The sequence below is a fragment of the Corythoichthys intestinalis genome, chromosome 2 (genome assembly GCF_030265065.1).
Source record: "Corythoichthys intestinalis isolate RoL2023-P3 chromosome 2, ASM3026506v1, whole genome shotgun sequence".
In the NCBI taxonomy this organism is placed as follows: domain Eukaryota; kingdom Metazoa; phylum Chordata; class Actinopteri; order Syngnathiformes; family Syngnathidae; genus Corythoichthys; species Corythoichthys intestinalis.
Genome location: NC_080396.1, coordinates 9,730,754 through 9,755,921, shown reverse-complemented (window position 1 = coordinate 9,755,921; position 25,168 = coordinate 9,730,754). Strand labels below are relative to the sequence as shown.

Genomic DNA, 25,168 nt, shown 5'->3' with positions numbered 1-25,168 from the left:
GCTTATATAGACACAGACACTGGGTAACGAGTCAACGAGGAACAGGTGGGTGACACAGGAGGATGCAAGTTGGATGATACACTAGGAGCAGGCACAACAGGTGAAATCAATGGGCAATCACAGGGACAAGAACGGTCAGAAACATAAGACAACCAGAGGATATAACATATAAGAAAGATGGGGCATATGGCGATAAAGGATAGAGTGGCGAAACAGGAGAATGTCATTGTCAGTGGCATAAGGCAATATACACAAGAAAAAGCCCTTCTTTTTTATTCCGCGACACTCAAGCTATCTTAACTGAACATTTGTATGATCCTTCACATCTTTACCAGTTAATTTGGCACCAGGGACATCATTTTCGGACAGAGTTGGTAGGTTTAGCTCTGTAAACATCTCCTTCGTACATTACTTCCATTCATTTACTATTGGGGACAAATGGTAGTGTGTCCCCCTTGGCAACAGTTGCTAACGTCATGAATATTAATGTGCAGAAGTGATGTGCAGTGTGTGGTACGCCATTGGGATTCGTGCTTTTCCCAATTGGCAATCGTGCTTCAGGAACTGGGGATCGTGTTGTGGCAGTTTGCATTCGAACTTTTTTTTCTTTTGCAAAGTGTTTGGACTTTGAATTTCGCTTGACACTGTTATAGTTTTCTACGTTTTTCCAAGGCTATTCTTAAGTAGATGAGCATGAAAACAATGTCAAGCATGTTTGGGAAACCTGACTATTACTAAACCATGTCGGTACAAACTCAGTTTTTAATTCAGCTTTTCTTTTGTGACCCAGTGAATTTTTGAAGAAGTTGAGTGCAGCACAGTGTAGTGAAGTGTGACAATTCTAACCTTATCCCAGTAGCACATCATGTCTTGTATCTCGATGGCAGAATCTTGCTTCTCCACAAGCGGCAAAGGAGTGCTTATCTTTGTCATCTCATCAAGCAACAAGAACTCCTTGAACGCAACAAACAAGAACATAGGTCAAGTTATGCATTTATTGGATGCGTCAATACAACAATGATTGTGTTAAACATCTGCTAAATGAAGGGGTGATTCTTTATGGGGATAAAGGTTTGGTCACAAAAGCTATCAAATCCCATAAAGTAAATTGCTTTAGCGCTCAAATTGGAGGTGCCATAGTTCAAATTTCACACAGTGACGGACCTGGATCCTCTGAACACTGACACGGCTCTCAAAGAGCTTCTCGATAGCGCTGGGAAAGAAGAGCGTGACAGTGAGGCGCACGGCCGTGTACAGTGACACAGTAACGAAGACCCGACTGGCTGAGATTTTGTTCCCCAACAGGACATAGAGGGTGAAGGTGATGAAGACGATGATCTTGCTGGCACAGAAGAAGGAGGCCATGTTGAGGCCGCGCAGATATGAGCTCATCATAATCTGCTGGATCTCCTTCCTACAGACAATGGAGGAAGATGATACTGTGATGATAGGGATGTGGATGAGGAACACAAAAATTAAAATGCAAATGACTTATGAGGATATGTGCTACATAACGATGAAACTTTTACAATGAAAATTCATCAAGGCACCGTATTTTTCGGACGAAAGTCGCAGTTTTTTTTTTTTTTTTTTCTCCATAGTTTGGCTGGGGGTGGGACTTATATACAGCTTTGGTCAAAAGTTTATATACACTTGTGAAGAACAATGTCATGGCTCTCTTGAGTTTCCAGTTATTTCTACAACTCTCATTTTTCTCTGATAGAGTGATTGGAACAGATACCTCTTTGTCACAAAAAAACATTCATGAAGTTTGGTTCTTTTATGACTTTATTATGGGTGAACAGAAAAAAAGTGATCAAATCTGCTGGGTCAAAAATATACATACAGCAGCGCTAATATTTGGTAACATGTCCCTTGGCCATTTTCACTTCAATTAGGCGCTTTTGGTAGCCATCCACAAGCTTCTGGCAAGCTTCTGGTTGAATCTTTGACACTTGAATGAATTGGTGCAGTTCAGTTAAATTTGATGGCTTTCTGACATGGACTTGTTTCTTCAGCATTGTCCACAAGTTCTCAATGGGGTTTAAGTCAGGACTTTGCGAAGGCCATTCGAAAACCTTCATTCTAGCCTGATTTAGCCATTCCATTACCACTTTTGATGTGTGTTTGGGGTCATTGTCCTGTTGGAACACCCAACTGCGCCCAAGACCCAATCTTCGGGCTGATGACGTTAGGTTATCTTGAAGAATTTGAAGGTAATCCTCCTTCTTCATTATCCCATTTACTCTCTGTAAAGCACCAGTTCCATTGGCAGCAAAACAGCCCCACAGCATAATATTACCACCACCGTGCTTGACGGTAGGCATGGTGTACTTGGGGTTAAAGGCCTCACCTTTTCTCCTCCAAACATATTGCTGGGCATTGTGGCCAAACAGCTGGATTTTTGTTTCGTCTGACCACAGAACTTTCCTCCAGAAGGTCTTATCTTTGTCCATGTGATCAGCAGCAAACTTCAGTCGAGCCTTAAGGTGCCGCTTTTGGAGCAAGGGCTTCCTTCTTGCACGGCAGCCTCTCAGTCCATGTAGATACAAAACACGCTTGACTGTGGACACTGACACCTGTGTTCCAGCAGCTTCTAACTCTTGGCAGATCTGCTTTTTGGTGGTTCTCGGTTGAATCTTCACCCTCCTGACCAATTTTCTCTCAGCAGCAGGTGATAGCTTACGTTTTCTTCCTGATCGTGGCAGTGACAAAACAGTGCCATGCACTTTATACTTACAAACAATTGTTTGCACTGTTGCTCTTAGGACCTGCAGCTGCTTTGAAATGGCTCCAAGTGACTTTCCTGACTTGTTCAAGTCAATGATTCGCTTTTTTAGATCTGTGTATGTATATTTTTGACCCAGCAGATTTGATCACTTTTTCTGTTAACCCATAATAAAGTCATGAAAGAACCAAACTTCATGAATGTTTTTTGTGACAAAGAAGTATCTGTTCCAATCACTCTATCGGAGAAAAATCAAGAGTTGTAGAAATAACTGGAAACTCAAGAGAGCCATGACATTATGTTCTTCACAAGTGTATGTAAACTTTTGACCACAACTGTATATATAGATACATATACATACATACATACACCTACATACATACATATATGTATATATATTCACCATTTTGCATTGTATATAACCTATTTTGACCATTGTATGTGTAAAGGCAAAAAACGCCGATGACCATACCTGCTGCTTGTGTTAAATTGTCAAACATAAAACTATTCAGTCTTATCTTTTTCTATTGAATGTTTATGCTAACAAGTTGAATAAATATTATCAAGCTTCAATATGGTTGGTCGAGCATGTTTGGTTGTCAATAGGACATCAACATTACAAATTTTAACAAAAGATGTCGGGATTTTTTTTTTCTTTTTGGGTCCAAAATATTGATTGTAATTGGTCAGTGATGAAAACAACAGTTTGGACATGAAGGTTATGGTGTCCTGGAAAAAGGGACAATGGCTTGAACAATTTTTTACTTTGAAATATAAAAGCAACATTAAAGGCATGCAAATTCGGCCAAAATAGACATTAGTACCAATCAAATTTGCTGCTTAAAAATTCGTTTAATTAGAGTTGCGCTGAAATGGTTTGTTATGAAAATGTTTGCATTTAGTTTTGTTGAATTTGGCGGATACACTGCCCTCTAGTGGCAAATATGACATAACTCATTTAACATGCCTGAATCCAGCTGCTCCCTGTTAAGACCAACATAAGATAAGTTTTTGTTTGAGCCAATATGTTTTTGATGCATTTGTTGCACTTTTTAATGCATTTAGTTTATAGGTACATTTACCAGTTGTTTTGTGGGAATATGTGTTTGAACGTTTTGTTAAGAGCATTTGCATTTAGTTTTATTTATTTTGGTGGTAGTGTATCCTCTGCCCTCTAGCTGCGACAGTGAATATGGCATAACTCATTTAACATGGCTGTATCCAGCTGCTCCTTGTTAAGACCAACATAAGTTTTTGTTTTGAGCTAATGGTTTTTTTTTATGCATTCTTAGTTTATTTTATAGATATATTTAGCAGTCTTTTGTGGGAATATGTGTTTGAACAATCTGTGAAGAGCATTGTAAAAAAAAAAAAAATAATAATTTTTTTTAAAAACCTGCGTTTAGAGTCAGGGTTAGTGCATTTAAGCTAGCGGACTTTTAAAAGTTAACCAATTGTTCTTTTGTTGTACTACGATCCTAATTTATAAATTCTTTTATACTGTTTGATGTTGGGCTCAAGTATTTTAATATATTTTAAAATACATTTATTGTGTGAAATGAAAGTGCAATTCTGCACCGTTTGAAAAAAAAAACTCGGGAATTTTAGGGGCAGTTTACATGGCGACTCTGCGACACAAAGACGCAATGACTGAGTAGCGGAATTGCCTCGTGTGCATATGGTGTCGGCGAAGACGAAAAATTCTGAATCCTGCCTCCAAAGTGGAAGAATTCGATTGCGGGGGCTAGAGGGGGCTGGCTCCGCATGCATATCAAAAGCTCCTGCGGCGCGGTACCCACACCGATAACGTCAGCACTTGTACATGTCACACTGGGCGTGTGCAGTGGTGCTATTAAACATTTTAAAAAGCTAATGGCGGAACCTCGGCTTAAATTTACTGTTTTAATAATATTTTTAAATTTAAATATGTTAAATATGTTGAATGTTTCCATTTTTGTGCAGTTTTGAACAAAAGAAAATGCCATAGCTTGGAGTGGGCAGGCATGTTGTCTTCCGGGCTGAGGAGGTCAAAGTACATCATTCACTGTCGCCATGTAAATCTGCACTGCCCCCTAGGGCCTGGCATGAATACTACATCGTTTTCATGCGGAATTGCGACATTGATCGAATGGAGACGGAACCATATAAATGCAAATTTGAATTTTTTCGTCTTTTCGGAGAGTCACCATGTAAACTTTCCCTTATTTTGAATTCGCATTTAATGCTCTTTTGAAAGTGCAATCTTCGTAAGCCTTTGTTCTACCTCTCCTAAAATTCATTCTGCAATGCAGTAAATGTTGGTAATCCGATTACTCGATTATTCGAACTAACTAATCGATGGATTAATCTATGACTTAAATAATCCATAGCTGCAGCCATACTAAATCCTTGCTATTTATTAGGGATCCCAGAAAATGTATCTAAATTTTATTTTAGCAAGAAACTGAAGTCAGTGCGTATGATTTTTATTTCTTTGGTCGCCCAAAATAAAGTGGCATACATAGTGTGGAGTTTGACACCTGCGCTTCATTAATGTGTTTCCTTAGGCTGTGTTCAGGCTCCAGGCATATCGGATTCCAATCAGATTTCTCCTCAAATCTGATTTTTAAGGCTGGCTGCTCACACTTTTTTTAGCAAGTTTCCAAATCATATCTGGGTCTGTTCAGACTGGCCCACATTATTGACACACCTGACAGGTTGCTGTGGCAACAAAGACGTCATCCAGCATAGAGTGACGTCATGGACAGTCGAAACCCATCTGAGTTGTTCAGATTGAGAAGCGTCTTGTCCATATCTGATATGAAACTACCTCCCGTAAGTGGTTTCAACCAGTCTCGCAAAATTTAAATTTCTGTGTTTTTTGACTGTTCAGACTGCGAAAGTGCCACCCATTTTAAATCTGGGTGGGCTAGAAAATCAGATTTTGACTGTCAGTCTTAGTTTCAGAGCTGTAAATGGGAATAAGCCAAAGTTACTGTGTGGTCGATGTAAAAACAGTTAATTTTTTTGAACGAGTTTCATTCGTCCATCACTCTCATTAGCAAAAAATCAACGTTTCTTGCACTGACCCCCCAAAAGTCTGTTTTAAATGCTTTATCCTACTGATTAATACAAGCCTTTTCTATGGAAAAAAAGCATAAATCTCACCTTCTTACGTCCGACACCAAAGCAGCAAAAGGTTTCTCCCAGGCATACATCTTGATGATCCTAATCCCAGACACCACTTCGTTCATTATGCGGATTCTACTGTCAGTCAGAATGGCTGTCCTACTCCTAAAGATGTGGGAGAGTAGTAGAGTTACTAAAAAGAGATCCCAACACAAGTTCAAACCATGAAAATTCAACGTAATCTCATTTCTGAATATGCAGAGTATATTTGAAGACATGGGATTAGTATTATATAGTATTAGTATGGGAGTAGTCAGAGAGGTCTACTACTAATATTCACCAACCTTGGCTAGAATATATTTAAAATTGTGCAATTACAGTACCACAAAAATGAGAACTGTAACCTACATACAGTGGGGCAATTAAGTATTTAGTCAACCACTAATTGTGCAAGTTCTCCCACTTGAAAATATTAGAGAGGCCTGTAATTGTCAACATGGGTAAACCTCAACCATGAGAGACAGAATGTGAAAAAAAAAAAAAACAGAAAATCACATTGTTTGATTTTTAAAAGAATTTATTTGCAAATCGTGGTGGAAAATAAGTATTTGGTCAATACCAAAAGTTCATCTCAATACTTTGTTACGTACCCTTTGTTGGCAATAACGGAGGTCAAATGTTTTCTATAACTCTTTACAAGCTTTTCACACACTGTTGCTGGTATTTTGGCCCAGTCCTCCATGCAGATCTCCACTAGAGCAGTGATGTTTTGGGGCTGTCGTTGGGCAACATGGACTTTCACCTCCCTTTACAGATTTTCAATGGGGTTGAGAGCTGGAGACTGGCGAGGCCACTCCAGGATCTTGAAATGCTTCTCACGAAGCCACTCCTTTGTTGCCCTGGCTGTGTGTTTGGGATCATTGTCATGCTGAAAGACCCAGCCACGTCTCATCTTCAATACCCTTGCTGATGGAAGGAGATTTTCACTCAAAATCTCTCGATACATGGTCCCATTTATTCTTTCCTTTACACAAATCAGTTGTCCTGGGCCCTTTGCAGAAAAACAGCCCCAAAGCATTATATTTCCACCCCCATAATTCACAGTGGGTATGGTGTTCTTCGGATGCAATTCAGTATTCTTTCTCCTCCAAACACGAGAAGCTGTGTTTCTACCAAAAAGTTCTATTTTGGTTTCATCTGACCATAACACATTCTCCCAGTCCTCTTCTGGATCATCCAAATGCTCTGTAGCGTACCGCAGGCGGGCCTGGACGTGTACTTTCTTCAGCAGGGGGACACGTCTGGCAGTGCAGGATTTGAGTCCCTGGCTGCGCATTGTGTTACTGATAGTAGCCTTTGTTACTGTGGTCCCAGCTCTCTGTAGGTCATTCACTAAGTCACCCCGTGTGGTTCTGGGATTTTTGCTCACCGTTCTTGTTATCATTTTGACGCCTCGGGGTAAGATCTTGCATTGAGCCCCAGATCGAGGGAGATTATAAGTGGTCGTTTCTTCCATTTTCTAATAATTTCTTAACACCAAGCGTTTTAACTATTGCAGATTCAGTCTTCCTAGCCTGGTGCAGGTCTACAATTTTGTCTCTGGTGTTCTTCGACAGCTCTTTGGTCTTGGCCATAGTGGAGTTTGGAGTGTGACTGACTGAAGTTGTGGACAGGTGTCTTTTATACCATTAATGAGTTAAAACAGGTGCCCTTAATACAGGTAACGAGTGGAGCCTCGTTAGACCTCGTTACAAGAAGTTAGACCTCTTTGACAGCCAGAAATCTTGCTTGTTTGTGGGTGACCAAATATGTATTTTCCACTCTAATTTGGAAATAAATTCTTTAAAAATCAAACAATGTGATTTTCTGTTTTTTTTCCCCCCCACATTCTGGCTCTAATGGTTGAGGTTTACCCATGTTGACAATTACAGGCCTCTCTAATCTTTTCAAGAAGGAGAACTTGCACAATTGGTGGTTGACTAAATACTTATTTGCCCCACTGTACCTGGAGGACTTTGAATTCATTTTTCTAAATATTGGTACAGTAAAAATGCATAGTTTTGAGTATGGGAATAGCAGAGAGGCCAACCTTTGGCCAGAATCTATTCAAAATTGTGGATTTACAGTATCACATAAGTGACAACTGTAACCTGATTAAAGTTTACATGCAGGACTGTTATTCATTTTTCCAAAAATGGTACAATAAAAATGCACAGTTTTGAGTATGGGCGTAGCCAGAGAGGTCCACTACTAATATTCATCAACCTTAGCCAGTACCTATTCAGATTTGCGGATTTACAATGCCACAAAAATGAGAACTGTAACCTACCATCTACTAAAACGACCCTTTTCTCAGGGGAATGGCATAATATTTTACTGACCTGACAGCGCACGTAACGCACATGGAGATGGAGCGTGTTTAAGATCAGGTGACTTTGTTTCATTTTTAAATGATGACAATGGTGGCATTATATATTTATGAGTGTTGAGAGTGTTTTTGAGAGTTGGGAACAAAGCAAGCACACAGAAGTCAACTGCCTTGCCGCTCGCTGCATTTACCGTAATGCTTAGATTACGTGGGTGCGCTAATTTTAGGGTCCGCTCATTCAACCCACCCGGGGGAATCCCCAGTATCCCAGTCCGCCATTGGTGTATACGGACCCAAAAATCACCCATGAAAAGTACTTTTTCTTTTTTTCTGTACTCATGAATAGTTTCGTTTCCATGACAGTTTTTCATGAAACAAAAGCAATATTTCAAAGATTTTAGCAAAGTATAATTGTTACATCAGCGGGTTTCCTTTTGAGGCCGTTTTGTCGAAAAAGCCTGGTAACTTTCCGTCAGATCCTGCGAGATTTAACTAAAAGAATATGGATGCCAACGTTGCGTGTTTGGAAGTGGTCATGTGACTGTGTACGTTACATCCTACGGAGTCCATATTTATGAAAAGTGTTTCATTACATTCTTGTGATACATTTTTATCTGGAAACATCGGAAAAACATTTTTGCGACACTTGTTTTTTGCGAAAATCAAACGTTTCCATGACTAGTTTTTCTTTGCAAATTTTTTTTTTTTCAAAAATCATTATAAACTCTCCCAACTTAGTTATTAGATGTTTGAAACAAAAGCTGTTCAATTTTTTGGGTGGATGTACCGAAAGCAAAATTCTTGTCAGAAACAAAAAAACGAGATTTGGAAACAAAACCAAAAGGCTGAAAAATAGACATGCAAATAATTCATTTTTTATGAACGTGTCCTATCGCTGAGGTGCTGGCGTCATCATGCATTCTGTTCGGTGGACTAAGGCACAAACGTGACGGCCGATGAAACCTTGATTAATGCGCTTTTTTGGAACACTCAAAAAATTGATCTTATGCCTTCAATTGCCAAGCTAAATGAGATCTCGATGGTAAATGGTGTTACTTGTTTAGCTCCTTTTCCTCCTTTTAAAGCACTCAAAGCGCTTTGACATAAAGGCTGATTCAGACTTCCACTTATAATACACTAATATTTCCAAACCACAGACATGTTGGCCGTGAACCAGTAGTTTTGCTTCTCATCGTGTTTTGATTACATCATCAGAAGAGAAGTGAGGACTATTTGGTGGTAAACTTTCGGTCTTTTGACAGGAAACCGAAAATGCAATTTTACCTATCATCGGCCACAAGTTTTCTCCAATTTTTTTTTTTTTAAAGGTGAACATTTTTTGCCAGGTTTTAATGCTAAGTGCTGCAATTTTTGGGCTCTTCGTTGGAGCCAAGACTGCCTAAAACATCCAAAAAAGTGGATAATTTCAGAGGTTTAAATGGGGATAAGTAGAAATATTAGAGGAAACAATTGATGGCTGTCATTTTAATCTTAAAAAAATAATTTATTTAGGGATGTTGAGCTGCTTCAAATGTATTTATATTGAGCATGGCATACTAAACTCTGCAAATCATTCAATCAGACTTTGAGTGTTTGTTCACTTTTTGAAAAACCAGCACTGTACACGACACTACACCATGAACTCTCAATGTTTCACACAAAAACGGTAGTTATCATGACTGCCCGCCATGATTGCTTTTGAACTACAAATTGACTACAACAGCGCATGTAGCATTCTGTTTAACTTGCATCCGCGCTTCTGTGATTGATTCAGTCAGATTCAGTCTGTGCGTGTTAGTAATGACTTTGAAACCCAGCACAAACCACAAAATACCAGACTGACTTAATTGACTTGTATCTTGTACTTTGCGAAATTCAGACTGGTTTGCCAGGGCACATTTTTTCTTTGGAAGTAATTACTCTACTATTGAGTCAGGTCAAGCGAAGTCAAGTTTTCACATTAGTCAAAGCTATACAGACGTGCATTACAGAGCACATGGCATAAACAAAAACAAACAACAAACAAAACAGGAAAAAATAAACAAAAAATCCTGTCTATTCCTACATCCACTTTGATGCTTGAAGTAGTTGCAGTTCAAGATATTCAAAGTCATCTTTTGGGAGTGGCTCAAAATATCATCCGTTGAAAAGCTTGAACATTTGATCCAGGGTCAAACGCCTACCATCGTAAAAGATTGACAACAAAGTAACATTGGATAAACAGACCATGATTTTGCCACCACCAAACACTGTTCTGTGGCAAAAGGTGGATTTTTCAGATGAATCTCCCATTGAATTACACCACAGTCGCCGCAAATATTGCAGGAGACCTACTGGAGCCTGCATGGATCCGAGATTCACTCAGAAAACAGTGACGTTTGGTGGTGGCAAAATCATGGTCTGGGGTTACATCCAGTATGGGGGTGTGCGAGAGATCTGCAGGGTGGAAGGCAACATGAATAGTCTAAAATATCAATAAATCGTAGCTGCCTCTTACATTCCTAACCATAAAATTGACTAATTCTGCAGCATGATGGTGCTCCATCGCATACTTCAATCTCTACCTCAAAGTTCCTCAAGGCAAAGAAGATCAAGATCCTCCAGGACTGGCCAGCCCAGTCACCAGACATGAACATCATTGAGCATGTACTTCAATAATGATAAATGCAACAACTTCAAGGTTTTCCAATAAACATTCTGTGAAAAATGAGTGAACAACTTTTCACGATCTCGGGGGGGCAGACAAGGCGGACCCAATTGCTAGGAAATAACGGGGAGGCCAGGCAAAAAATTTCAATGATCGTGTGGGGATCATACAAAAGACCAGAAATCAAAACTTACTTGGGGATACAGGATTAACAAGGCATGGACGCAGAACATGAGGAGAATAGAAGGACGCTGTGATAGACAATGACGAAACAAGGACTGAACAAAAACGGAGATCCACAGACGAGGCGTAACGAGACAATGAGGCACAGGTGGCAGCAGATTGGTCATCACACAAGGAGCAGGCCACTAGGGTCAACTAGGGTAGGGTGACCAAACATCCTCTTTTGCCCGGACATGTCCACTTTTTACATCCTGTTTTATAAATTCAAGAAATACTCTGGTTTTCATTATTTTTCATGGGACCAATTAGCATGGATTGAAATTGACTGATGCTTTGCACAGGATATTACGGTATTGTGCTGCCTGTGATGTGTTCCCATACAGCTTGCACAGTGGTTGGTTCTTCTGTGCTCAGTAACAGAAAACAGATGTCAGAGCAGTGTTCATCATACCCCAAAGTGCTAAAACCTAAAGACTAAAGAGACTTTTTTGATTTACATTAGTTTACATTACATTGGTCTTTTTTTTTTTTTTTTTTTTCACAGATGAAAACATTTTTAGCAAACAACTAAAACTAAACTAAATTAGTATTGTAAACGAAATTAGTATTGAGTTTACGTGGACAAAAACTAGATGAAGACAAACACATTTTGAGATGACTAAAATAGGACTAAGACTAAAAGTATTATCATCCAAAAGACCAAAACGAACATTAAAAAAGGCAGGCAAAAACAACACTGATACAAAGCTACCATTAATTTGAGCATACCACTACCAAAATATGGTGAAATTATACATTACGCACTCTTAATGATGCTGTTTTCTTGTGGTTAGCTTGGATCACACGAATTACTGGAAATATTACCTGAATTTGGAAAACAACCTTCCGAAAAGTGTTTGCACTGGCATTAGGAACATAAGGACCACCATGCCAGCCAGGCAAGACGGCCCAATCTCCAGCCATAGGAGGCCCACTACAGTTGCTGCCTGCAGGGGCCCCACCCACAGGAAATGCAGAAAGATTGTCACCTAGTGTAAAACAAAAATCATGTGAAAAGGCAGATCAGTATCTCTATCTCGTTACAAGTCAAGCACTGGCTGAAAACATTAAATGTTCAACCCATTAAACTGGCTCTTGGCATGCACAGAATTGGTTTATCTTTCTGCATACATTGTGTGACTTACTTCATCAAACTTGTTGACATCATTGGAAAGCAGGTTCACAATCTGGCCAGTGGTGGTCTTTCCCATTGCAGAACAGCTGAGACATAAAGCCTAATTACGGAAACAAAAAAGCCTCAGCAAAAAACTACTTAAGGAAGAAGTTGGATGAATGAACGAACGTTCATTCGCTTCCATGCTCCCACTTCAAATGAATTGGACGTCTATGGCGGTCAATGAGTTTCATTTCGGGACATTTCAGGTCATTTGCTGTTGATTTTCACTCATTTCCTGTTGATTTAGAGAGCATTTCTGTTTCACTTTCTGTTGATTTTGGGTTACAGAACACGAAGATGAAGAGGCAGTAGAGGTGTAACGGTACACAAAAATCTCGGTTCGGTACGTACCTGGGTTTTGAGGTCACGGTTCGGTTCATTTTTGGTACAGTAAGAAAACAAAAGGCAAAATATAAATGTGCTAGTTGTTTATTACACACCTTTGTGCTTTCAATAATAGGAACATTAGCCTATACAAAGCTAGAATTCTGCTCAAAAAGTAGCGGGTATTTAAAGATAATCCAACAACAATTTGCTTTTCAGACCCCGCATATTGGTCAGCTTTCTTTCTGAAAGAAGATGAAAAAAGGAGTCCTGAGCTAAAGAGAAAAATATTCCCAATGACAAAGATTTTCACATGTATTTTACAAATGAAATGCCTCAATGAATCATTTTTTTTTTCTTATGAACATTTTTCAAAAGCTTTATTGGTGGATTTTCTCAAGTTTAAGCACCACACAGAAATTAATTAATTTAATGGTGTAAGCAGGATCTGTGTATTATTCTTATTATTTTAGCTAGTTTTAGCTAGCTAGTTTTAGTATTAGTTTTAGCTCATTTCAATTTATTTAAATGGGTTATTATTTATTTTATTATGTGTTTATATTTTACAAATGCGATTTAGTATTCATTCATATTGTATATTTTATGTTGTATAACTTTAGTTCCTATGTGAATATTAGTTCCTACTTGTTTAGTTGTGGTAGGAGGGTATTGTATTGAACGGGGCCGTTTTGGTTATTATTATAACAGAGAAGACAACAGTAAATCAACAAAGACAAGTCAACTGTGCCTCGATCTACCGCTCAAGAGATCTGATAGACTCAAAAAGTGGGTTACGATCGCATATTAGTTTGAAAATCGACCGGATCCACCGTATTTTTACACGAGTGACTTCTGGACTGCCCGATCCTAGCTACCGGTAGTAGTATTGACGCAGGAGGGTCGCGTCTCGCGTCAAATAATAAACTATGCCGTTCTTTTCGCGTGCGTCGTGTTGAGCCGCTTCTGGGACGCGTCTAACACGCAGCCGCACTACGACTGGTGTGCATTGGCTGATTGACTCTAACGCCCGCGTTTCACTGCTTTCTCGCAGTGGCCACATTGTTGCGCCGTTGATGTTTCTGGGTTATACTGTCTTACCGTGTTGGTCCTCATTATAGTAGAGAAGACGGAGTAAATATAATCTACACAAAGAAACTGTAACCCGATCGACTCACAACCTCGAAAAGTAAGGGTTACATTACGTCAGAAACTTGTTCGGTACGCCTCCGTTCAAACCGAGCACCACTTACCTTACGGTTTAATACAAATACATGTACCGTTACACCCTTGATAGGCAGTAACTCAAACCTAGCGGGAAGTGACCTTTAAATGAACAGAAAGTGACCTGTAAAGTCCCCGAAAATCAGAAAGACTGGTTGCGAACGTTCATTCGCTCCTTCCAGTTAAAATGGATTGGACATCTAGCGCCATCAATGGCAGCCATCGAGTTATCAGAGATACTATTCTAGTGGAAGATTCTGGTAGATATTTGTTGTAACCTTTTGGGATACAAAGTATCACGATATATCAGCATTTCTAAATTTTATCACATCCTAACTGGAAAGTGTGAAAAGAACCAATATTATTATTATTAATCGTTAGGAAACGGATGTATTGAATCATTAATAAAATGACTTTTCCACACTATAAGGCGCACCTTCAATATATGGCCTATTTTAAAACTGTTTTCATATATAGTGTGCACCACATTATAAGGTGCAGTAGCAGTAGTTGTAGTGGTTGCGTTATGCATCCACCACATGGTGCTGCGCTAAAGGAAATATCATTCCATGATTAGCCAATATTGATCCATATATAAGGCACATTGGATTATAAAACGCACTGTCTGCTTTTGAAAAAATTGACGGCTTTTATGTTTGCCTTATTGTGTGGAAAATACGGTAATTGCTTGATGACAGGTGCGGGAGTAAATAAGTATTGTACTTTCTCCTGTCCATTCCTTTTGGTACAAAAATGTAGATAAACACTTTGTTATTGGATCGAGTTATGCATTCATGTTTATGGAGGACCAGGAGTGCAAAAATTAAATAGACAATTATATAATTTATCAAATGTGTAATTAAAATGCTTTTATTTCAATATAGATTTATTTCAATTTAATTTATATTTACTTAAATTAGATTTTTTTTCCCAAAATTTTTATTTATTTTATTATTTATTCCCATTCTTTTTTATTATTTCGACATTTATTTCAACATTTAAGTAGATAAAAAGTAATATATAAAATTCAAATTATATTTCAATTTTTATTTAATTATTTCGACATCTATTTGAATTTTTATTTTATTTCAACATTTAACATTTAAAAAGTAAAATATATAAAATTTATATTTCAATCTATATTGATCGATGTTTATTTCAAATTTAATTTTTCATTGCAATATTATTTATTTATTCCAAAATATATTTATTAAATTTATTTATTCATTTCAACATTTAAATAAATTAAAAGTGAAATAAATAAAAACTGAAATGAAGACAAATATTGAAATTAATAAATATTGAAATAGAAGAAGAATTTTAATGACATTAAATAATTTAATTGTGTTATTTATTTACAGTGAGGAGCAGAAGTATTTGCACATCTTCTGATTTTGCAAGTTCAACCAATTAGAAAATAGGTAGAGGTCTGAAATTTCAATCATAGATGCATCTCCAATCATAGAGACATAATCAAAAAAAAAAACTTCGGTACTCACATTGTATTATTTTTAAAATCATTTATTTCCCTAAAATGGATGACAATACTTATGCTCCTCACTTATTTCACTTCTGCACTCCTGGTCCTCTATACATGCTCTGTAAATTGAAATTATTGTGTATTGATTTGGTGAAATGGTTTGACAAAGTCTCTTGCTTTACGCTTGAATAATGAGCATAAGCCCTGTTCCTTCAGTAAAAGCATGGGTACCTTTTTATAGATCATGTGACACATGGCCACTCGGATTTTCATGCCACATCTCTGGACGTGGAAGAAGTAGACGTGGTGCAGCAGAGCCAAGCCGAGGGTGCATATTGACAGACCGGCTGCGTAGCCGAGGGTCTGGTTCAGAGCTTCTTGATTGTTTGGGTCGTAATCCTCAAAGTACCGGATCATGTAACCCAGAAGGACTACTTGGACCACCTTTATCACCTCCTGACATAGAGGAAAGGAAAAGGAAACGTCTTGTCAAACTGACTCACACTTAGTTAAGGATGTGCTGGTTATAATCTGCGGTATAACATTTCTATCTGGTTATAAATGAGGGTTTGAGTTGCTTAAAGGGACAGACAACACCGAGTGTAAATAATCTTCTAAAATCTTGTAAAATGCGGGTGCGCAAAATACTTAATTTGATAATCGATTCTTACCGGTAGCTATCAGCAGCCCCGTTTGGATCCTTGCTGGGTTTATGAGTGATGTGGGGCTGCACGCACGCCAGTGATTAGAGGAAGAGAGAGTTCACTGCTACACTCAGGTTGGGTTATTGAATAATATAACGAAGTGTCAAGAGTTGGATTGTCTTTTATGTTGTTAGATCCGGTGGGCCTTTGTCAGGGGTGAGTAAATGAAGACAATTATATTGTTTGTATTCTTTGTTGATGTTACTACTTAGCATGGAAGGCTAAGTCAGTTAGCGATTATGCTAATCTGTGGCCATTTGTATTGTGTTTTGGAGAAGTATATTAGCACTTGAGTAATTGTTAGATAGTAAAGTTGTCTCATTTCTTTTTATAAAGAAACCACACACATAAACGCATTCATTTAACAGCTTAGAGTCCCCTTTCAACACAAACTCCCATTCAAACTGTACCTTGTCATACAAGAGTGTGCTTTGAAATTGGATTTGGATTGTATTCATGACACATTTTGATAAAGAAATCAGATTAATAACAGCCTGCCTCCTCCTTATTCGATTTTGTTGTTTAGAAGATGTAAAATAAAAGAAAAATTGGCTAACTTCTATTGTAAATGTCCGCTCAATAAATGCTATGATTTTTTTTTTTTTTTTTAACAATGCTCTTTACAAATCATTCAAACCAATATTCCCCCCCAAAATTCTAAATATACTTCTAAACTCAATTACGAATACATGAACAGCTCAAACAAAAACAGCAGCTGGATCCAGCCATATTTGTATGAGCTATGTCATATTCACCGTTGCCGCTAGAGGGTGGTGTATCCACGCAAATCAATAAAAGTAAATGCAAACACTTTCAAAACAAACCATTATAATGCCACTCTAAACAAATCCTCGAAGCAGCAAAACTTCATTTGAAGCTTTTGTCTATCGAATCGAATTACTCGAGTTTATCGATTAATCGTTGCAGCACCAAGTCAATTAATTACCTAATGAGATATTTCTTCACCATTCAGCCGATATGTTGAGAACATTAGTTCGAAAAGTACCCTTTCCATCATGGCAATAGAAAAAAAATGTGCGTTGACCAACATCGCTGAAAATGATTATTTATTCTTGTCCAGTGTAAAATGTCTGCTCCCATGTCTGGCTGCCACTTCCTAAAAATACTACTATTATAATAAAAATAAAATTATTTCTGCTGGAATGCACATGATACAGGTGTTGTCTGTCCCATTATCAATCTTGAAAACTGACCTCAATAAGGGTAAACACTCCCAGCACCGAATATGATTTCCAGTAACATCTAATGATGACTGATGTGAGTTTTGGCTTCCGCAATTCTTTGGTGGCCTCTTGCACCTCATGATCCCAATATCTGTGAAGGAAACAGTCAGGCGTTTTAGGTTGCACTTTTTATCACAAAATCATGTCTGTGGGTTATAGGTTTTACAGAGACATCATAATTAGTTTCCTGGAATTGTTAACTCATTGACTGCCAATATAGCAGTAACTAGGAATTAAGCCTGAACGATATATCTTTTAAACATCGCCATCGCGATGTGCGCGTGCGCGATAGTCCCATCGCAAGCACGTGCAATAGTTTTTTGTTTTTTTTTATCCACATACTCTGTGCTTTCTACTCTGCGCACAGCCTCACATCCTCCCATTCCCAGCCCTTTGTTCTTCTCAGTCACTAGCACTTGCTTATTAAAGTTAACGATGGCTTTGATCTGGCCAAAGAACCCGGGCAGCGATCTGTCAATCATCGTTTAACTTGTTAAATAGTTTCTGCAAGGAAGCCGCGTTGGAATGAATGTGTGTGGAGACGTTGGAGACATATAAAATAAATGCCAGAAGTGATCATGAGGAGTTTGAAATTTCTACATGTCACTCCAAGAGTCACAGGTAAGGTAGGTAAACAGCAGCATTTAATAAAGCCAAGCCTTTTTCTACTACAGTACTTTATTCTTGTCCAAAAATGATTTGGTTGGACAGTTATGTTTAAAACTGATAATAATTACGAAATTTGAAGTGCTTAAAAACCATTTATTTATATACATTTTTAAATCACTTTGGGGGAAAAAGTGAGGAAAAAAACAAAATCTGAAAAAATACACTGAGCACAAAACACACACACACACACACACAAAAAAAAAAAAAACAATGGGGGGATGCACTACTTTGCGGTTTTACACGTATCGCGGCGGGTTCTGGTCCCCATTAACCGCAAAAAACGAGGGATCACTGTACACTGTGGTGATGGTGAGTCATCCAAAGTCTTTCCAAACAGGTATTCAAGTCATCTAGTGAAAATTTCTTAAAAAAAAAAATATATATATATATATATATTTTTTTTTTTTTTTTTTTTTTTTTTTTTAAATATCGCAATATATCGCAACCCCCCAAAAAATCGCAACAATAGTTTTTTCCAATATCGTTCAGGCCTACTAGGAATGTCCAGATGCTGATTTTTCTTTTTAACATCCAATCCAAGTTTTCCAACATATCGTTTGCCGATATCAACCCGATGGCAACACCCATATACGGAGTTGTTTTCGTCAGCGATGACAATAATGAAATGAAATTTTTTTCAAGACGATGACGTGACGAGCTAAACTCGTGGGAGACTACAACATAACGAGACAAATGCAAGTTTTCGTCTGACGAGATGAGAACGAGATGAAAATTGGCTATAGTTTCCATCATAAGTTCACAATTAGGCATGTACTCGAGGTCCCTACCTGTTCATTCTCAGTCACTTCCTGTTGATTTTGGGGCATTTTATGTGTCACTTACTGATCATTTTTGGTTACACAACAGTACGTGATCGGGAAATGGATAGACAAAGACTCAAAACTCAACAGAAAGTGACCTGTAAATGCCTCGAAAATCGGAAAGAGTCATGCTACGTTCACACCGGCCGCGTCATTTGCTTGTAGCGTGTCGGGTTCCCATTGAAAGTCAATTTAAACACGCGAATAGGCGAAAACACGTGAATACCGGATCATAGTTGATCTTGTGACCAAATTTGATTAAAGTAGCCGGAACAGGCGCCGATGCGTATCGGATCAGTTTGAGTGCTGTCAGTGATAATCAGTGTTGTTAATAACGGCGTTATTTTTTCAGTAGTGAGTAATCTAATTAATTACTTTTCTCAACTTGGCAACGTCGTTACCGTTACTGAGGCGAGAAAGGCGTCCGTTACTATTCATTAATATATTGGTTGAATGATGCGAGAAAAGTCTGAGAGAGATGGACTCACGGAGACGAGAGAGCAGAGCAGGAGTGGGGAGGCGGCAAGGGAGTTGTGACGCCATAGCAAACGCAATGCTAGGTGGCTCCAATAGGCAAGGGAGTTGTGACGCCGTAGCAAACGCAATGCTAGGTGGCTCCAACAATATCTGACTGTAGCCGATAGCCTACAAACTACGCCCACTTGATGCTACGGTAGATATCACAAATATATAGAACTAGATGCAAATGACAGACACGGCGGCCTTAGCAACATGTATAAAGAACTAGATGCGTTAGTTAACAGCCGCCATCTGAAAGCAGTACACTTCTCAGGAAGGCTCTGTTGTAGAGAACCTTCCTAGCGAACCTAAGTAACTTTTTATCTAAAATGTTCCTAAATCGGCAAAATCTTGACTTAAATCTATCTTTAAATGATGAAACAATTTTAAAATTTACACATGACGAAAGTAGAGAGAAGGGAACTAATGCAATAACGGGAGATATTTAACAACTTTAACAGTTGATTCACAACATTAAATGACTTCCAAATATAGCAAAGGTTACTATCTAGTTATCGCAATATCCGCAATACCCCTGTGTCTAGTTCAAGTTAAGGGAAGTTAAGAATTGGGCTAGGGCCAATTGTCCCAAAAACCCTTTAAACTTCACATTGTGTCACCTGTTTTCTTTTTTTTTTTGGGGGGGAGAAAAAAAAACATGAAATTTATCACCAGTTACTTTGCCAAGCAACTAATTACTCTTACATTCACGTAACTGCGTTACTAACGCAATTACTTTTTGGGAGAAATAATTTGTAACTGTAATTAACTACTTTATGGGAGAAGTAATTTGTAACTGTAATTAACTACTTTTATAAAGTAAGATTAACACTGCCCATTAACCGCAAAAAACGAGTGATCAATGTAATGCTTTACAATGCCACTTTAAAATAATTTAATGCCCATGCCCAACTGCAGATGGTTTCACACACACAGATCGTAAGTAGAGTTGTCCGATAATGACTTTTTAACCGATAACTAATATCTCGATACTGTCCAACTCCAAAAACTGACACAGACATCAAACCGATACAGATACATTCAGTCGTGGACTTAATATATTATGGCTAATTGTATTGTGATGCCCCACTGGATACTTCAATAATGATAAATGCAACAACTTCAAGGTTTTCCAATAAACATTCTGTGAAAAATAAAGGCCGAGTTATGCTTCCGCGTCAGACCTGCGCCGTCAAGGAAGACCCGATTTACGACCCAATGCCGTAGCCTGACGTGTACCTATTGATTTTTCAAACCCTGGCGTCACGTCAACGCACATGACGTGGGGGAAATGGACTGTGATTGGTCCGCTCAGACTGTCGTTTCCGGTTCAGCGTGAAATCACCGCCATTAAAACATTATTTTTCTACACGCAAAAATGGACCAAGACGAAGGGAGTATAATCGAAGAGCAAGTCTCATCAAGACATCATAAAGATTGCCAAATGGCAAGGTCAGTGATTGAATAAAAAAATGGAAGAACCACCGAGACGTGTGTGTTCGGAATCGAGTGGCCACACAAAGCAGTGACACAGTCGGCCAAAAACTGCTAGCTTTTTATCACTTTATGTCGTATTTTTGGTTGGTGCACTTCATAATTTTTTGTGTACATATGTTTGCTGTGAGTCTGACTTATTTACGTGTCACACTTCGAGTATATGAAGACTAAGGCACAGGTTTGGTGTCAAAAGAGTTGTTTTGATGTTTAATTTTCAACAACTGACAGTTCACACACGATACATAATCACTGATTGAGAGTGCCTTGGTGCTTTTATGATAACGTTAACATCAAGGCTGCCAACGCAGTTTGGGAAGTTCCATAGACGCCAGAAATCTGCTATGGCTTGCCAGTGGCTGGTTGTAGGACACGGCACACAAATCGGGCCGGAGGGCTTTGCAGACCTTGGACAAAACGCTGGACGCAGTGCTCGACACGCAATATCCGCAATACCCCTGTGTCTAGTTCAAGTTTAGGGTAAAGAACTGGGCTAGGGCCAATTGTCCCAAAAACCCTTTAAACTTCACATTGTGTGACCTGTTTTTTTTTTTTTTTTTTTGAGAAAAAAAAAGCATGAAAATTATCACCAGTTACTTTGCCAAGCAACTAATTCCTCTTACATTCCGGTAACTGAGTTACTAACGCAATTACTTTTTAGGAAAAGTAATTTGTAATTACTAATTAACTACTTTTATAAAGTAAGGTTAACAACACTGCCCATTAACCGCAAAAAACGAGTGATCAATGTAATGCTTTACAATGCCTAACCTTAAGTTTAGGGTAAAGAATTCGGCTAGGGCCAATTGTCCCAAAAACCCTTCAAACTTCACATTGTGGGACTTTTTTTTTTTGAGAAAAAAAAAATTATCACCAGTTACTTTGCCATGTAACTAATTACTCTTACATTCAGGTAACTGAGTTAATAACGTAATTACTTTTTGGGAGAAGTAATTTGTAACTGTAATTAATTACTTTTTTAAAGTAAGATTAACAACACTGGTGTTAATATACCAAAGTTACTGTGTGGTCAAACCTCCGTGAAGCTGGCCCCCCAACAGATGCAAATTTATATAAAAATGATGTCATGTAACGTCTGTTGATTTTGGGGCATTTATGGGTCAGTGGCCTGGGAATATCCCCAAATGAATAGGCAGTGACTCAAACTCAACAAGAAGCGACCGGTAAATGGCCTAAAATGAACAGACAGTGACACAGAAATGCCCCGAAAATTCAAAAGACTGGCTGCGAATGCTCTGGTTTTAGGGCTGCAGCTACTGATTATTTAGGTCATAGGTGTCAAACCAATTCCACAAAGGGCCAAGTGGATGCTGGATTTGGTCCAACCGATACTGCGCAAACAGTTAACCAATGAATTTTCTCTTGAAACAAGCAGCAGCTGACAAAGTTTAACTGATTACCCATGTAAGAGATCAGATTGGTCAAAAGGTGTCCTCTTAATTGGTTGGAAAGAAAACCTGCACCCACTTGGCCCTTTATGGAGTCAGTTTGACACCAGCAGACACCAGGTAGTCAATTAATATATCGATTAGTTAGTTCGAATAATCAACAACAACAACAACTGGTTGACGGCACTAAGGTGTTCATTCACGGCCGACCTGCAGCCAAGCTCGGCATTGAAGAGACAGGACACAATAGTGTACTTTGTTTCGTTGAAATAAGTCAATGTTTTGGCCACTATGGTGTAGAGCAGGGCGGTAAACCGAAAATCTACCGTTACCGAAATTCTTTACGATGACAGACGTAATTTTGACCATGTCGGTAAATTTGGTAATTTAATCAAACAAGAAAATATAGTCTTTTCATCCCGCTTTGACTATGTGTTGTTCGGCTATGTTCATTCCCCTTTAAGAAAGCAGTCAGTTTGCTTACGTATGGAGTTGCGTGGTTATCAGGAAGCCAAACAAACAGAAGCCAGGAGGCTAACGCTACAAGCAAACAAGATGGAGTGTGGCTTAAGGGAGGTTCGCCAAACTTTCATCTGAAATTAAGAAGACTCTTGGCGGCATCCAGACGGGCTTTCCCCCGCTGTCCTCCATTGTTCTCACGATTTCTGGGAAGGGTGCTTTCAGTCCTTTCTACTGGTAGCCAGGCCACAGGCTAACGCTAGCGTTAACGCTACAAATGAACATGATGGAGTCGGATAGCGGCGATAACCTTGTCAAAACGGCTGAACTTAATGCGTGGATTGGGCACGGACTGCATCTAGCAATTAGTACGTCGCGTTATTGTGTATCTCTGTCTGTGTGTGATTTCTCTGATTGCGTTACCATCACAAAAGCTTTCAGCATAAAGTACAATTCAACAGTGAAACTTATAATATGACTGTTTAATGGCCCTAGCTATTTTTCTGTACGTGCTTAATTCTGTGTCATTACTGCCATCACAAAGTCTTAAATGTTTCATTTGTAGAAGATCAATATATCTTTAATATGTGTGTGTGTCTGTGTGGGGGTTCATGTGTGCTTGCATGTATTAAAAATGCACTGGGGAAAAAAAACTGAAACCTTGAAGTAAACACTTGTGTTGAGTAATTATGTCACAGCAGCCTTTAACACTAAGTTGTCTTTTTGAAGTGTACTGTTAAAACTAAAAGTCATTTCTGTTACAATGACATTTTTCCACTGGCATATTGATTTTGACAATGTACATTGTTCAAGCCGTACAAGCTGTTATAAATGTTCATACTTGAATTCTTATTGTTTACAATAAATTTTTATATACTTAATGTTTAGACTGTACGTACAATTTTTAAATATATTAAATTGAAAGCTGGTAAATAAATCAACGAGAAACGGTTAATCTGTATTTTATGCATTGATTCATATTATCAAATTATATAACAGTCCGCTTAGGCGAATTTATCGTCTTTTATCGTTATCGAGGTAAATCTGTTCAATTTACCGTGATACGTTTAGAGCTGAAACGAATACTCGAGCAACTCGAGTAACTCGAGTTTAAAAACTGCTCCAAGTAATTTTATTCACCCCGAGGAATCGTTTAATTTTGCCAGCTCTAAGCATCACGTTTTGCCTGGACTACTTTTAATGCGGGACAACGCGCTGATGTCACGTGCGTAGAGGTGGAAGCAATAAAAAAATATAAAATACCTTTCTGCAACCGACAGCCGCTACAAACTACGCCAATGTTGCTAAAAACTAGCCCGCATGATGCTACCGCGGTAGCAGGTAGCATCTAATGCGTCTCATAGATATCACATGTATGTTGAACTAGATGTGAAATGACAGAGTCAGCGGTGTAAGTAAACAGCGCCATCTTAACGCAGTACACTTCACAGTGCTATTAAATAAGATTAACGTTACTCGCTCACGTAACGTTAGCCCCGCGCGTGGCTAACATGTCTTACATACAGGTTTTATTTAATCTGTGAAAACGTTGCGTTGTAGCGTGATGAGGGTGTAAAATGAAAATATGATAAAGCTAACTGTCAATTTTAGCTCAGTAGTCATTGCTGGATAAATCACCCAGTAGCACTCGTCCCTAATGTGCTCCAATACAGCAGGTATCAAACTGTAACGTTGAGAAAGAGTCACCTGCTTCGTTAGGTTGCAATTATTTATTTTTTGGGATCTTGTGAAACGACAACAACCGAAAGGCACGTCTCTCGCTCTCCCGCACCTCCCTCAGCCCCGCACGTCACGCGGTGCATTCAGGAACGCATGCAAATATCCCCGCCATATTATAACCCGATTTTACAATACATTTATTTTGAACACTGCAAAAACTCAAAATCCTATCAGGACTTACAGTTTAGACTAATTTAAAACTTAACTAGAACTTAAAAATGGCAGAAAATGGGGAAAACACCTAACTTTTAAGTGATGTGTGTTATCAAGCGTGATGGCATTTATAGGTAAGAAATATATATTTTATAAGATCTAAAAGTTTTTCGAATGAAAGCTGTGAATTGATCTTTTTATTTTTTTTATTCTAGTCACATCTGAGAGGCAATTGTTGGCTGTTTTCAACAATGTACATTGAAAATAAAGACATTGATTGACTGAAAATGGTTCAATATTAGATGAAATGTCTTGTTTCCTCATGTATATTTATAATTGCTTTGTACCTAAAAAATTTGTTTTATCCGATTACTCGATTAATCGATAGGATTTTCAGTCGATTACTCGATTACTAAAATATTCGATAGCTGCAGCTCTAGATACGTGCTTAAGCCCATAACGCCCAGTCCTACTCTGATGCACTTTTTTGGCTTTGCGCCACTGTCCCCACTTGCATACCAAGCGTCCGACATTGGAAAAAAAAAAAACTCACCAACCCCCCCAGTGCCCCCCCCCCCTTAAAAAAATTCTCCTCGGATCTACACAATCCACGTAGCTGACCTGTTTTTTACTTCAAAACGGAAATTTTTCGCCGAAAGGTGAGATATTTTCATGCCTGAT

The 25,168-nt window shown here is 38.5% G+C and overlaps 1 protein-coding gene across 3 annotated transcripts in view; it reads right to left on the bottom strand.

Moving 5' to 3' along the window:
• The window catches only part of abcc4 (ATP binding cassette subfamily C member 4 (PEL blood group)), a 96,795-nt gene that overhangs the window by 45,750 nt on the left and 25,877 nt on the right, over positions 1-25,168 (bottom strand). For all 3 annotated transcript variants that reach the window (XR_009062613.1, XM_057830627.1, XM_057830626.1), the window contains exons 3-9: positions 17,194-17,314; positions 15,507-15,731; positions 12,219-12,308; positions 11,899-12,062; positions 5,876-6,001; positions 1,165-1,414; positions 847-954 (exon numbers count right to left, since the gene is read on the bottom strand). Coding sequence is in view for 2 of the 3 variants with exons in the window: in XM_057830627.1 (XP_057686610.1) it covers positions 847-954; positions 1,165-1,414; positions 5,876-6,001; positions 11,899-12,062; positions 12,219-12,308; positions 15,507-15,731; positions 17,194-17,314 (1,084 nt within the window). In the remaining variant the exon portion in view is untranslated. The remainder of the gene's footprint in view (positions 1-846; positions 955-1,164; positions 1,415-5,875; positions 6,002-11,898; positions 12,063-12,218; positions 12,309-15,506; positions 15,732-17,193; positions 17,315-25,168) is intronic.